Raw genomic sequence first — 14667 nt, 5'->3', positions numbered from 1 at the left:
GCATTCCGTACTTCTGTGGATAAACTCGGCTCAGCGCAGTTGACTCCCGTGCCTGCGTGTACATGCACGCTCGCGTTTATGTGTGTATGAGGAGAGTTTGCATGTAGGAAGGGGGTTGCTTTGGATCGGACAGTGCGTGAGAGAGAGAGAGAGAGAGGGGGGGATGTGGGGACAGGTTTTGGGGGGCTCCCCCGGCAGCATGAGCCCGGAGGTACGGGGCATCTACCTGAGTCTGCACCCCCGCCGAAGACGCTCGGCGTACCGCCTGGGCCGGCTGGTCGCCAGGCAACAGCAGCTGAGCAGGATCGCTAGAGGTACCATGGTTTGGGTGCCATCGCTCTCTCCCTCTCTCTCTATCTCTCTCTCACTCACACTCACCCTCTCTCTCTCTCCCTCTCTCTTCCAATCTCTCACAAGCTCTCTCTTTTTCTCTTTATCAATCTCTCTCTTCGTCTCTCACTCTTTTGCTCTCTCAGTCTCTCTCCCTCACTCTCTGGTTCAGTCTCTCTCTTCCTTTCTTTCTCTCTCACGCACACACACACACACACACACACCTCATCTCAGAAGCGTTTCCCCTCACCTGGGAGTTTTCTCCTGTCTGCAGTCATGTGACAGATGTTTTCTAAGGTGTGGTTGTGTTTGTACAGTATGCGTGTGTTTGGCAGCTCTGTACCCGTGGTGGGAACAGTTGCTTTCTCTTTTCACATGCTTATTGTCGAGAGTCAACATTGTGTGTTTTCAATTAATCTTTCAGAAACAATAGACTGTTTGTATCACACACTGCTGTCTTTGATCCAGACGTGTGCCATTGCATCTAAATCGCATTGATCAGGTTCCATGTCTCAGTTAACTTTGTTCAGTAGAAACTGATTTTTGATTCCACACGATAACGCTTCTAACCGATCGTATCATCTCGTTGAAGGCGAAAAGCACAAATGAGAACCAGCCCTGTGTCTGAGCTGGGACGTCTCTGACGCGACTTAGTGTTGCTTCGTTTAGTAGCTGTTCTCAGACAGGAAGTGGACAGTGTGTTGAGACGTGATCATTGGGTTCCAGGACTACCTTTGAGGCTGATTGGTCGATTCTCTGTGGAAAGCCCCTCTCCCTGTGGGCATCCCATCGGCAAAGGGTGACGTGGACCTTACAGATTCAGAAGGGTCTTCTGTCACCTGTCAGTAGGATCACACACATTCACCCCGCCCCCCCCACACACCTAGACAGACATACACAAGCACACATGCATGTGCATAGACAAACACACACACATACACATGAATATCCATTTGCATACAAACATACACAAGCACACATGCACACACACATGAATAACCATTTGCATGCAAACATGCGTGCACACACACACACACAAACACACACATACATACACACTCGTACACATGAATAGCCATTTGCACACACACACACACACACATTTTCTCACGGTTGAGTCTGGGTGTGTTGTCTATGTCTCTGCTCTGTGGGTGTGTGTAAACTTGCTATTGTGTTTATGACGGGGAGCGCATGTGGAGTCTTGTGTTCACTCATAAACACTTCCATGGTGGCTCTGTGGTCAAAGGCAGCTTCTGTCTGTACGTAGCCAGACATGTGCTCAGTATAATCAGTGCAAATCTAACAATAACTTCTCTCTTTACCAATGTAAGACGTGGAACGTACATTCGTAAAATACTCTAATACCGGCATAATGAGGGCTTTATTGCAGTACAGTAGAGACTCTTTGCGAACTTTGCAACCAGACAAAAGCGCTGTTTGTGATTTATTTTAATGAGCTTTTTTTGGGGGGGGGGGATTACAGGATGGAAAAACCGGCTGGTTCTCATGCGTTGCCTTTCCCACCGCGCGCAGAAACAGCTGACTTCGGCCCAGCTGATTCCGTTAAGCGCGGTTTACAGAACCCCGAAAATATGCGGCGCGTGCCTCAGCCATTCTTTCATCGTCTGTAAAAAAAAAGTTTTTCTATAAAAAAAAAAAAACTAAAAAAAGGTCCTTGTCCAAAGGTAGCTCATGATGTAAAGGCTTCAGGGCCTCCTGGTTTGTTACGTAAGGGCTTTCTGCTCTGTAGTGCGGGCCAGCCGTCACGGTTGCTTGGCAACGAGGCTGTCAGAACGGGCCAGAAGGAGAATATGAAGGCCAAAATGCGCCATGTGTTTGCGTTTAAGTTTTTTTTTTTCTTTTTTTTTTCCCCGCACTTTTCTAGAAAGCCTTCCCAGGAATTGGTTTCTCATCTTCGAGGCTCAAAGAAACAGTCGTCGTGTGACACATGAAATTTAATACTTGAGAGATTTGTGATGTCTGGACTCCAGCCAATCAATGACGTAAAAAATCAGTTTCAGACCTTTTATTACAGTGTTATAAAGCCTCTATAACCAACACAAAGCTGCACAGAAACATGCTGTCAGTGATGGGTGTTATTAAGACTCTTTTTTACATTTTTATTTTCAAGTGCCTGCATGCCTTCTCACCCTCACCCTGTAAGCCTCTTGAAAATAATATTTTGGTGCTTTTGGCCTCTGAGTCATGTAAAGCTACCTATACAGTCGTAAGTAAGGAGCTATGGCAACAAAGGCAATCTGTGGGACCTTCTGACCTTATCGCCGTTCGTCCGATTGACCGTTTCCATCTCAGCCTTTTCACAGTATTTCGAAGGAAGCAAATGAAGATTCTCAGTAATGAATAGCTCGTGCTGTCTGCCTCAGAGGCATAGTTTCCACAGTGGGGCTGTAGGCAGTATTAACTGTGCTAGTGACAGGAGCTCAACCACCTGTCTGAGTCTGCTGGTCGCGCTGTATAAAGGGATGATATACTGTGGCCGTCTAAGCCCGAGGGGCTTTCTCATGACCAACCCCTGATTGGCTGAAACGTTCCCGGGCTGACCTTGGGCCTCTCGAGTCACCCCTCCTCTCTCTTAGCGAAGCTCTGTCTCCGCTCGCCACTTCCTGTCGCCCTGAGCTACTGCTCGGCGTCCTGCGTGATGCGCTCAAAGTTCACAGTGCGCCACGTTTCCCTGGAGACAGATGGGAAGTTTGTCATTTCAATACCGACAGAGACCCCTCAGTGTCTGTTTCCGTGATTAAAGTTGAAGTGACTTTCTACCTTGAGGCCTCTAGGCAGCCTGGAGTGTGTGCATTGTGATGTCACAATGCTCATACTGTTGGAGTTTGGGCATTATGAGTTCTGTATTGTGACATCACGTCCTGGAATATTTTTTGCATTGTGTGTTTGTGCTTTGTGACATCACATCCTGGACTCAGTGTATAAGGCCTGGTTCTTTTAGCCTGTATGATTCTTGCTGGAAGTTTGAATGCATGTCAGGGAGTGGTGGGGGCGGGAGGGACTGGCTATGCTGTCCCAGGCCCTGGAGGAGGAGTGGGGGGGGGGGGACAAATGGTCTGTGAACTTGTGGTAAATATTATTGTCCCGGGCCCAGGACAAAATTAGATTATTGCTGGGCCCACAGCCCTGCTGGGCCTACTGCCCACTGTGGGACGTCCTGCTCTGACACACCCGCCCTCTTACACCACCCAAAGGAGCGCTCCACACTGGCCCTGTGTCACATTGAGGTCTGCGTTTCCAGTGTCTGCGTCTGCAAATGTGCTCCTTCTCTGCCTTTTTAATTTTAAAAAGAATAGGCATAATTGCTTTTTGGAGAGACTTACATGTACGTACGTCATACATTTACAAGCAGAATACAGGCAATGACATCAAATATAAACTGAGCGGAACATTAAGCACTTTTAAAAGTCCATCACATTCCATTGTTCTTGGTTTTAAGTTCATTTGGGACAATTAGGGTCTGTTTGCAAATAGTGAAAAGGCAAAAAAATAAAATTGGCTAATGCTGATTGGGCAGCAGCTTCTTCCTTTGCAGTGTACCTAAATGCTGATTGTATCCCACCTGCAGAGCCACATGTTTCACCATGGAGACAGTTTCCATAGAGACAGTAACAAGCTCACCTGAGCCAGGTTTAGTGCAGTATTAGTGTTAATTTTCCAAAGTTAATCTGGACACCTCCCTGTCTGCCAGTGGGATGAGCCGCTATTTCACCATGATGGAATCTTAGGCAACAATGTGAGCGTGTCTGAGGGTGTGTGTGAGTGAGTGTGTGTGTCTGTGTTTAGTGTCTGATTCTGCTTCTTTAAGCCTTTGTGTGTGTTTTCGTGTCTCTGCACGTGTCTGTGTTTGTGTGTGCGTGCACGTGTTCGTGTGTTTCTGCAAGAATTTGTGTGTAGATGCCTTCTGTAATTTGTGTGCGTGTGTGTGTCAGTGTTTTTGCATTTGTTTGCTTGTGTGTGTTCATGCATGTCTGTGTGCATGTGTCTGCGTACATGCGTGCATGCATGTCTGTGAATATGTGTGTCTGTGTGCATGCATGTCTGTGTACATGTGTGCGTCTCTGTGCATGTGTGCATGCATGTGTGTGTCTGTGTACATGCGTGCATGCATGTCTGTGTGAATGTGTGCGTCTCTGTGCATGTGTGCAGCATGCATGCATATTTATATGCGTGAAGATGGCATGCACTCCCCGCAGCAGGTAGCAGCTGCTGAAGGCTGTGGCTCTGAATGCGGTCACTGCGCCCGCAGCTGCGCTCTCTCTCGCTGTGTGAATGTCCCAGCGCCCACTGCACTGCAGGTCCCAGCACGCGTATCGCCGCTCAAACATCGCGCTTAACGCCTGTGACATTGAGAGTGTCGGCGCGAAGGTTGGACGAGGGAGATAAGGCGAGGGATTCAATCAAAGACGCAGCACGCCCACTGTTGGATCACTACCAGCCTGACTCACTCAGCTTCTGTGCGCTCTGGGAGGGGGGCCACGCGCACCCGCCCCAAAAAATCCAGCACTGCACAGAGAAGAGGTCAAAGGTCGGTGTTATCAACCCTGGGTTCATGCCCTGCCTACTGCTGTTGGTTGTGACACTGATATCATAAATATAGTAAAATGCTCCCTGGCGGAATAACATTTGCATAAACATATTGCATATCTGAGCAGCAGATTTGGATTCTTTGTTGCACTATTCATTTTTGACACTAATCATTTTTAAATTAAACACACTACTGTAATACTTATAAATTAGACTCATATAAGAATGATAAATTAGATGCAGTACTATAATAGTTTAATTAGACACTTAAATTAGACACTACTGTGACACTTAAATTAGACACACTTCTGTAACATTGTGATGAATTGAATGCACTCATATAAAACTGCTAAATTAGACACATTAGTGTTACATTTAAATTAGACACTACTGTGACAGTTACATTAGACACTACTGTAACACCGTTAAATTAGACACACTACTGTAACACTATTAAATTAGACACAGTATTGTACACTATTAAATTAGACACTACTGTAACACTATTAAATTAGACACAGTATTGTAACACTATTAAATTAGACACTACTGTAACGCTATTAAATTAGACACAGTATTGTAACACTATTAAATTAGACACTACTGTAACACTATTAAATTAGACACAGTATTGTAACACTATTAAATTAGACACACTGCTGTAACACCGTTAAATTAGACACGCTACAGTAACACTATTAAATTAGACACTACTGTAACACCGTTAAATTAGACACACTACTGTAACACCGTTAAATTAGACACACTACTGTAACACCGTTAAATTAGACACGTTTGTGTTGTGACAGCGTTAAATGAGACTGGTTTCGGCAGCTCGCTGTCCTCAGATGGCGGGTGTGAGACACTCACACTTGTGCAGATACTGCAGAGATAAGGGCCTTGATGAGCCGACAGCCACCTGCATGTTTGGCCAATGATTGACAGGCTGAGCGGTGGACGTGTGAACACAACAGCGGCTGCCAGGTTGGACATTAACCCAGCAGCTCAGGGGGAAAAAAAAAATCTATTTACGCATTCAGCAGATGTTCCTCTCCACAGTGACTTACAATAGTACAGACATGAAGGTTTAGGTAATGAACAGAGGAGAGGCTATGTCGTCAGTATCAGAACTCATGGCAGTTTCTCCATACACGCAAACCTACGATGTAACATTAGATACCATAGGAGGTAAACAAGGTGGTCTGAGGTTGTTGTGCTTTAAATCCTTTAAGGTGTGACATCACAAATATGTGATAGGAATGTTCTTAACTGAACATTCCATTGCTGATGTAACAATCGCTACTGGTTGTGGTAAGCAATGTAATTCTAGAACACATTCCAAAAAACCGGCTCTTAAAAGGGTTAAGTAGCAGATGGGTTTGAGGATGTTGTACATTACATACATTAGTGGCATTTAGCAGATCTAGAGCTACATGCACAACTATTGATTTTTGACATTGTATGCATTTTTACAATTGGATATACACTGATGCAATTCAGGGTGACCTTGACCTCAAGGGTACAACAGCAGTGCCCTGCTATACTCATTATACTACGCTGCTGTTATACGTCCCATAGCTGTGGCCAGCGTACCCGTGGTAAATGCTGGGAGTTGAGGGGCAGCTGATCCAGTATGTGGTGTAAACAGGTGCGCTTTCAGCCTGCGGTGGGAGATTTCTCTACCCGCTGTGGGTGACGACGTTCCTGAAAGGGAGGAATGTGGAGGAGGACGGGGTGGGGTGGGTGGGGGGGGTGGGGCGGGGGGGGCGTGCAAAATCGGTTTCGCTCTAGCGTGACCCTCTCGGAATTCTCTGGAATTTCGCGCGGACATCTGTCCGGGGAGGGTTAGCGGTGGACGCGCTCCGTGGGTAGGCCCGAGGGATGAGTGCTTTTCGAGTGATGAGTCACGGGCGGGATGCTGTGCCTCTGGGCTCAGAGACGGACGGACAGACGGGTGGAAATAGTCAAAGTGGGATGTGAGGAGTTCATAAGCACTCTTTTTTTGGAGGAGGTCCATGTTCCATCCATCCATTTCATAACTGCTTAGTCCCAGTCAGGGTTGCGGTGGCAACGGGGCAAGCAGAGCAGCCCAGACGCCCCTCTCCCCGGCCCACGTCCACCAACTCATCCCACCGGAACCCTCAGCAATACGAGACCAGGTGGACCGTAATTTCAAAACCTTTAACTGAAATGGTGAATCTGAACAGGAAAACAGGTATAAAGGTAACACACTCGTACTCGACAAATATGAAGTCGGGCAGTTACTCAGGTACTGTGTAGTGGCCGTACGGTTGTCTGAAAGGTCGCCCTACACAAGGCTGTGTCTCCTGGATGGATTATCAGTAACTGCTTTTCAAGCAGACGTCTCTTCTGTTCTGTCCATAACTCCCTTTCCTTAGACCACATTTACTGCTGTAATCCAACTTTATAAATCTTAGAGCAGCTCTGGATGCTCTTGTGTATCCTAAACCGTGATGTTGGCCTGAAATTCTCTCTCTGGTCTTTGTTTTACGGACAAAGGTGGAACGCTGGAGGACAGGCTTGAGTTTTTCTCAAGGGTCCAGGCCATGGAGTCATTCCCCCTGCCGAGAAAAAACTTCCTTCACACCGTTCCATAGAAATACAGAAGTAGAAACGCCAAGTGCTTTGAAACATCTGCAAAGTCCAATGACACAGTCAAGAGCAGTTCCCGCAAACTGCAAATTTCCAGCTGTGATATCACCAGGTTTTTCCACAGAAAATTCGGTGATATCATAAGAAAGCATTTCCCGACAATGTGCAGGTGTTTTGATGACAATGCGCAGAAAGCGCTCTTCTGTGTAGCTCTTCCTAAGGAAGATGTTACTTAACCCTGGTCAATTTATCACTGCTTCGGTCCAGGCAATGTCAGCACGTCAGTAGCACCAATATGAATTACCGTTCAGATGTAATGCCTCTCAGATAAGCTAACATTTCAGCAGTAGGCCTTCCTATGCATATATAGGTTTGCTCTCCCTTTTCTTCCGTCTAGTTTGCTGTTTATCGGGGGTTCAGAACCCCCGAATAAGAGTTTATTGGAGCGAAGCGCTTTGTTCGCATTTCCTAGTGTGTCGGTGTCACCGTTCGGAAGCCCTCTTAGTTGTCACGTTCTTTGCATTTTGTCTCCCTCTGCTGGATGGAATTAATATCGCAAAAACGGCGGGAAAAAGCCTAAATGACAAGACCGCAGGCTTGCGGGTGCTGACTGTTCATTACGCGTCTGTGTCAAACCACTTAGGCAGAGATTCATTGCAGCCTTTCAGACTGCTTTGTTTTCTTCATTACCTAAATGACCTTTTTTTCCATTTCAATTTACACACTGAAAAAAGAACGAGAAGTAAATCAATGCTGCTTCTCTGATTGAATTAGCCTTGAACTTACCCTTTGTGTGCTGCGAATAACACAGTCATGTTAAGAAATAAAACACAATAAAAGCAATTTTGAAAACCTGTAAAACGATTCATAAAAAACATTGAACCTTTTATGTAGGTATAATTTGATTAAATCATTAACTTGTGAGATGCATCCTCATCCACTGTACATTTTCCCGACAGCGAGATAGAGAGAGGAAGAGAGTTAGATAGAGACAGAGTGAGATGCAGAGATAGAAAGACCGACAGAGAGAGAGAATGAAAGAGGGGTAGAGACTGAGAGATAGAGGGATGCCCAGTTTTATTGTGATGAACTGTGCAGTGGAAAAGCCTGTTTCCAGCTGGTAAGTTTATGAGAGTTCCTGTATTTTGGGGTGAATGGATAAGCCCCGCCCACAACACCCCATCCCACCCCCCCAGCTGTCCAGCTCCTCAAGGAGCTGTCGCTGTGACCACACCCACACACCCACACACACACACACACACACATATACACACACACACACACTACAGTATAGTCCAGAAGGAATGCGTGCAGAAGAGGGTGTGTGTTACTGTGAACGGTCCCGGGATGGCGACTGGGGCGTGGGACGGGGCAGGGGGGCTGTTAATTGGTCTGAGCGTGTCCCCTGGGGGGGCTGCTGATGGCCAGTGGAGGCGTTCTCACGCCGGGACAGTGTGCCATACGTCTGGCCCCGCCTGACCTCTCCCTGACCCCCGGGACCCTGATACAGAGATCAGAAGCGTGGAGAGGGACCCCCTCTTTCATCTCTCACAGACACACTCATACTCACACATACACACACACACACACACACACACTCACACACACACACTTATACACACACTCACACACACACACACACACACACATACTCACACACACACACACACACACACACTCACTTATACACACACACACACACTCACACACACACACACACACACTCACACATACACACACACACTCACACACACACTCTCACACACTCACACACATAGACATACACACACACGCACACAAACACACACATACATTCACACACACAGGCACACACATACACATACTTACACATACACACACACACACACACACACTTATACACACACACACTCATGCACACACACACACACACATACACGCACGCATACATGCACACACACACACACACTCATGTCCTTGTGTCTGTGACTGTGACACCTTTTGTTTCACACACCAACATCACAGCACCTGATGCTGCACACAAACTCAATAAACCAGTAATTCAGTCAGCGGTGTCTGCGCAGGACGCACCATCCTCAGTGCTGTTCGTCACACACAGCTTAATCGCAAGAGCATGTTTTACAGGAAATGAAATGAAAAACACATTTAAATCACACTGATGAAATTATCCCTGTATTTCTGAGTTAAACCCCTGGGAAATAAGTTTGGGGGGGGGGGGGTTATTCAAGAAGGCAAAAAATGAGTCATTAGCTTGTTCACACACTGAACGTAAACACGGTCTCAACACATTCTTTCACGTTTATGATCTGGGTGTGTGGGGTGGGGTGGGGGGGGTGGGGGGATGTGGGTACACAGTCCAGCTGTACTTCAGTCAAAAAAACTAGAGAAGGGGGAGGGGCCTGAGTCATCCAAAAAGACAGAGAGAAAAAGGGAGGAGAGGAGGGAGAGAGATGGGGGGAGAAGGGGAGAGTGAAGTGGTAAAAAAGGGAAGGAGTAATATAAAGGAAAAGAAGATTGATATAGTGATATAGTCTGAAAGAGAGACAGAAGAAGGGGAGAGATAAAGAGAAGGGGAAGGATAGGCAAGAAAGGATAGAGAAAGTGTTAGAGAGAGGGGGAAGGGAGAGAGAAAGATATAGAGACAGAGAGAGAGGGAAAGAGAGAGGGGACATAGTGAGAGAAAGGGGTGGGGAGGGAGTAAAGGAAGGTTTTAGTCAGAGAGAGAGCAAGAAGGAAAGGGAAAGTGAGAGAGAGAGAGAGCACACAGGTGTAACCACCTCACACGCTGGACTCCACACACACCTGAAACGGGACTCAGTGGACTCAGATGCCCCAAGGTACAGTCTCATAACTTACTATCAGCACCTAGACTTTACTATCAGCACCTAGACTTTACTAACAGCCCCTAGACTTTACTACAGCACCTAGACTTTACTAACAGTACCTAGACTTTACTACAGCACCTAGACTTTACTACAGCACCTAGACTTCACTAACAGTACCTAGACTTTACTACAGCACCTAGACTTTACTATCAGCACCTAGACTTTACTACAGCACCTAGACTTTACTAACAGTACCTAGACTTTACTAACAGTACCTAGACTTTACTATCAGCATCTAGACTTTACTAACAGTACCTAGACTTTACTAACAGTACCTAGACTTTACTATCAGCACCTAAACTTTACTATCAGCACCTAGACTTTACTAACAGTACCTAGACTTTACTATCAGCACCTAGACTTTACTATCAGCACCTAGACTTTACTACAGCACCTAGACTTTACTACAGCACCTAGACTTTACTATCAGCACCTAGAATTCACTGACAGCAACTTTTCTTATTAACAACTTTTCTTCATCAACAGCAGACTACTAGACAACTAGACTTGACTAACATAGTCTTGACTTTAGTACCATCATCAAGACTTTAGTAACATAATGTAACTGTTTCTAACAGAACCTGGAGTTAAGTAATAGCATCCAGACTTTCTCTATTACTGTAGTTTGTGATACTGATGAATTGCCATTGTTATCACTTGCCACCACCATGCCAAAACTTTTATGTGTGTACTTTTGTGAGTCATTCTGGAGATGATCATCTGATAAAAGCCTAAATGTGAATCCAGCTCTGTAGAGCTGTTGGACGTATCTCGTGATTTGTGACTGTGTACAATGGGAAAAACAAGTTTTCCTTTGACCGTGATATGACTGGCTGGAGCTAAGCCGCTATCGTGTGTCAGTGTGTGCTGACAGTTAACATCAGTAATGTTTAACCCACTGCCGTAGCTTTTGGTCATCCTGTCATTTGTTACCTTTTTGGCAAACAACACGCCGAACGAACAAACAGCAGCTGGGTTCGGTTTTACGGGGGCGCGTAAAAAAAAAAAAAAGAAAGATAGATTTGTAGTAAAGTTTTTTTTTTTTAAGCGAGTGAAGAGGAGAAAACGTGCTGTTTTTCCCCTTCTTTTGTTTCCGAAAGTCCGGGCTGTGCTCTTAAGAGCCCCCAGAAGAGGTTTTCTCAGAACATTAGTGCATGTGTGGGAAAATGGCCGCCGTCCAGAACATATGTTTTCAGGAGCGAACGACCCCACAGCCGATCCATTCCGCCTCCGTTTGGGGGGGGGGGAGGTGGGGGGGGGGGGGTTGTGTGCACGGGGTGGGGGTGCTCCTGCCAACCCACGCTCACCGTCCCCCACCCCAAAAAACCACCCCTAAAAACGGGGAACTGTACCCAAACTCTGCATTTTTTATGATGTTTGTGGTTAAACTTAATAATAAATAATGCGCCAACTAGACAATGGCCTGGATTCAGTCCAAATAGCTGTAGCTGGAAATGTCTTTTTTTTATCCTTTGCAAAAACAGTTTTGCGAGTACTTTTTAGGAATTGCTGGATTCACTAAATTGAATTTAAGAAGGTGTTTGAATTTTAATTGCCTTCAATTAATGCCTTCGTAGTGTGTGTGTGTGTGTGTGTGTGTTTAGTAACTAGACCTGGACCAAATAGTTTTTTGAAGTACATAAACCCTTTATGTTGGTATAATAGTATTTTCATCAATATGTCTGTCATTCCAAAGCATACAGTAAAGTCCACGTATGACACGTATGTATACGGCACGGTTGTAGGAGCACACAGAAGTGTGTGAAACAGCGTGTTTGTCTCACTCAGCCACTCTCTTCCTCTGTCACCCCGTTTGTGATTTTGGGCCCGTGTGCAGCTCTCCCAAGTGCTCTTCCACAAACCGGGCTCTCTAAATATTTACGCCCTTGGAGCCTGTCTCGATGTGCTGCGTAGGACTTGTGTGTTGTATGAGGGTGCTGGCGTGTAGGACGTGTGGTGTGTTTGTGTGTTGAGAGTGTTGTGTGTGTTGTGTGTGGTGTGGAGTGTGTGTGTGTCTGTAGTGTGTGTGTTGTGTGTGTGAGATGATTGTGTGTGTGTTGTGCTGTTGGTGTGTGTGGTGTGTGAGTAGAGTGTGAGTGTGTGTGTGTGTGTGTGTGTGTGTGTGTGGTGTGTGTGTGTGTGTGGTGTGTGTGTGTGTGTGTGTGTGTGTATGTGTTTTAGGGGGTGCAGGTGAAGCCCCTCACGGGTACAGACAGTAGAGCCGGCCCTGTGCACAGGAGCCCAGTTAAAAGCACACACCTGCCTTTAGGCCCACAGGGCCCTGACCTCAGCTGCCGCCGGTCCTGTTTGGTTTGAGCCCGGGGTCTTTGGACCCCGCAGGCTCCTGTTCCACAGCGGGACCCAGCGGAGGCACACGGCTAGCGTGCGTTTTGGGATTCGCTCCCAGAGCCGGTGGCTGGCACTCACTACTACTCTTCTCCACGTCAAAATAGATTTCACAGAATCTGGAAATACCCTAGGCCTGCTCTGTGGTTCAGTTATGAAACGCTATTACCAATTTGAAAATCGGTAGAACTCCTAGACTTCACCCACAGCACCAGTGGACATAGACATCAATTTGTTTTATTCTTTGCTTTCCGTTTCCAGAGTGAAATGACTTGAATGGCATGGGCATTTTTTTTTTTTTTTGCACCCCCGCACAGTATTTATTTCTGAACGTGTGCGGATCGTGTGGACGAGCAGCTTCCGTTTGCTGACAGGAGCGCTTGCAGCTCCAGGTGACAGTCTGATTTATGGCTGCGCAGGGCCTGGTGTGACGTGAGCTGTCACTGGGAACTTCTCGTGTTTCTTACGCGGTTTAGTCTAACGCGGATGAAAGAATGAAAACAGACAGCGTGGGTCTCGTTCTGAAGCTCGCTGTTAAACCCCCACAGGTTTGTGTTTCTTGCCCTTGGGATCTTCTCTTAAAGCCAGGGACTTGTGGCACCAGGTAGCTGGTCTGGTATCTGTTAAAGCACTTTTCTTGTTCATGGATGGACTCTATGGTGTGGTGTCTGTTAAGGAACTGTTCTAGTGCATGAATGGACTCTGTGGTCTGGTATCTGTTATGGCACTGTTCGATTGCCTGGATGGGCCCCACAGCCTGGTAGAAAACATACTTAACGTAGGAGCACAGCTAAAGCAGTGGTATTATATTTCACATATTTCATGAGTCGTTTCAAGTGTTTAACCGCAAGTATTTTAGTGTTGTATTTAGACTTGTTTCTATAAACATTTGTTAAGGCAGACATTTTTTTTTGTAGTCAACACAACAAAAGGACATTCACATGCCAATTACTCATTTTTGACAGAAGGTTTCAGATAGAACCGCAGAATGTCCAAGGGTCTCAAGTGACCAAGACTCAGACAGGAAGTCGGGCAGATGTGACCGGCGGAGGGTAAACTCTCCTGTGTTGGCGAAAGCAGGGGCTCAGCGAAACTGATCGCAGGCACGCTCAGTGACTCCGCGCCACCAGGCCCCGCCCCCTCCCCGCAGTGACGGACAGCTGCCGAGCTTGGACGGGGAGCGGACGAGCCGCAGGGCAGGGAGCGCACGCTTCGGAATTTCTCTCCGGCTTGTTTTGGGAAGCGCTGGTCCCGTTTCCCCGGGCAACCTTGTCTGAGGTTGTCCTGATCCTGGTGGGAGAGTGGAAGCAGGGCTGTGGGCCAGGGGTCCATGACGGGTTTTTTTTAAGTTGGGATGGGGGAAATGGGATGGGAGGGGGAGGGGTGTTCGTTCCACAAATCATACCCCAGGTGTTCGGTCACAGCTCTGCCGTGAGAGCAGCTGAATGCCACGCACTGAAAGGTCACACGTTCCAGATGTTTCCATAGCTCCTCACGGTTAGCCTCTCCTGACCCCTCTCCTGTCCCCTGTCCCGTCCCGTCTCCTCCCCTGTCCCGTCCCCTCTCCTGTCCCCTGTCCCGTCCCCTCCCCTGTCTCCTGTCCCGTCCCCTCTCCTGTCCCCTGTCCCGTCCCCTCTCCTGTCCCCTGTCCCGTCCCCTCTCCTGTCTCCTGTCCCGTCCCTCGCCACTGTCTCTGTGGACTGTCGCCCTTCCTTCCTCTCGCTCTTGCTGACCTGTACTTCCCTTTGTTCGGCTCACTGACTTGTGGAGCGTTTTTTTCAGGCTCTCCGCACTGGATGAACGAAGGTGGTGGGTGGACTTTTTGCTAGATGTGGAGCTGTTTTGGCTGCTCCCGGAGAGAGGGCGGGGTGGGGCGTGTATCTGGAATCTGTATTAATTAAACATCCCCGACTGGAGAGCATGGAGACCTTTGTTCTCATGATAC

General features: G+C 47.1%; 1 protein-coding gene across 6 annotated transcripts in view; it reads left to right on the top strand.

The window, feature by feature from the left end:
* The window catches only part of stard13a (StAR related lipid transfer domain containing 13a), a 100154-nt gene that overhangs the window by 65889 nt on the left and 19598 nt on the right, over positions 1-14667 (top strand). The window contains exon 1 of one of the 6 annotated variants that reach the window (XM_064352731.1): positions 149-314. The exons of 4 other annotated variants lie outside the window; for them this stretch is intronic. In XM_064352731.1, the coding sequence (XP_064208801.1) occupies positions 164-314 (151 nt within the window). In that variant the 5' untranslated portion in view covers positions 149-163. Of the gene's footprint in view, positions 1-148; positions 315-10164; positions 10329-14667 lie in introns of those variants that run through there. One more of the 6 variants, XM_064352734.1, reaches the window with a different exon arrangement.

Source organism: Anguilla rostrata, chromosome 9 (assembly GCF_018555375.3).
Source record: "Anguilla rostrata isolate EN2019 chromosome 9, ASM1855537v3, whole genome shotgun sequence".
Lineage (NCBI taxonomy): Eukaryota > Metazoa > Chordata > Actinopteri > Anguilliformes > Anguillidae > Anguilla > Anguilla rostrata.
The sequence above is the reverse complement of the archived record's forward strand: the minus strand, read 5'-3'. Positions and strand labels throughout refer to the sequence as shown.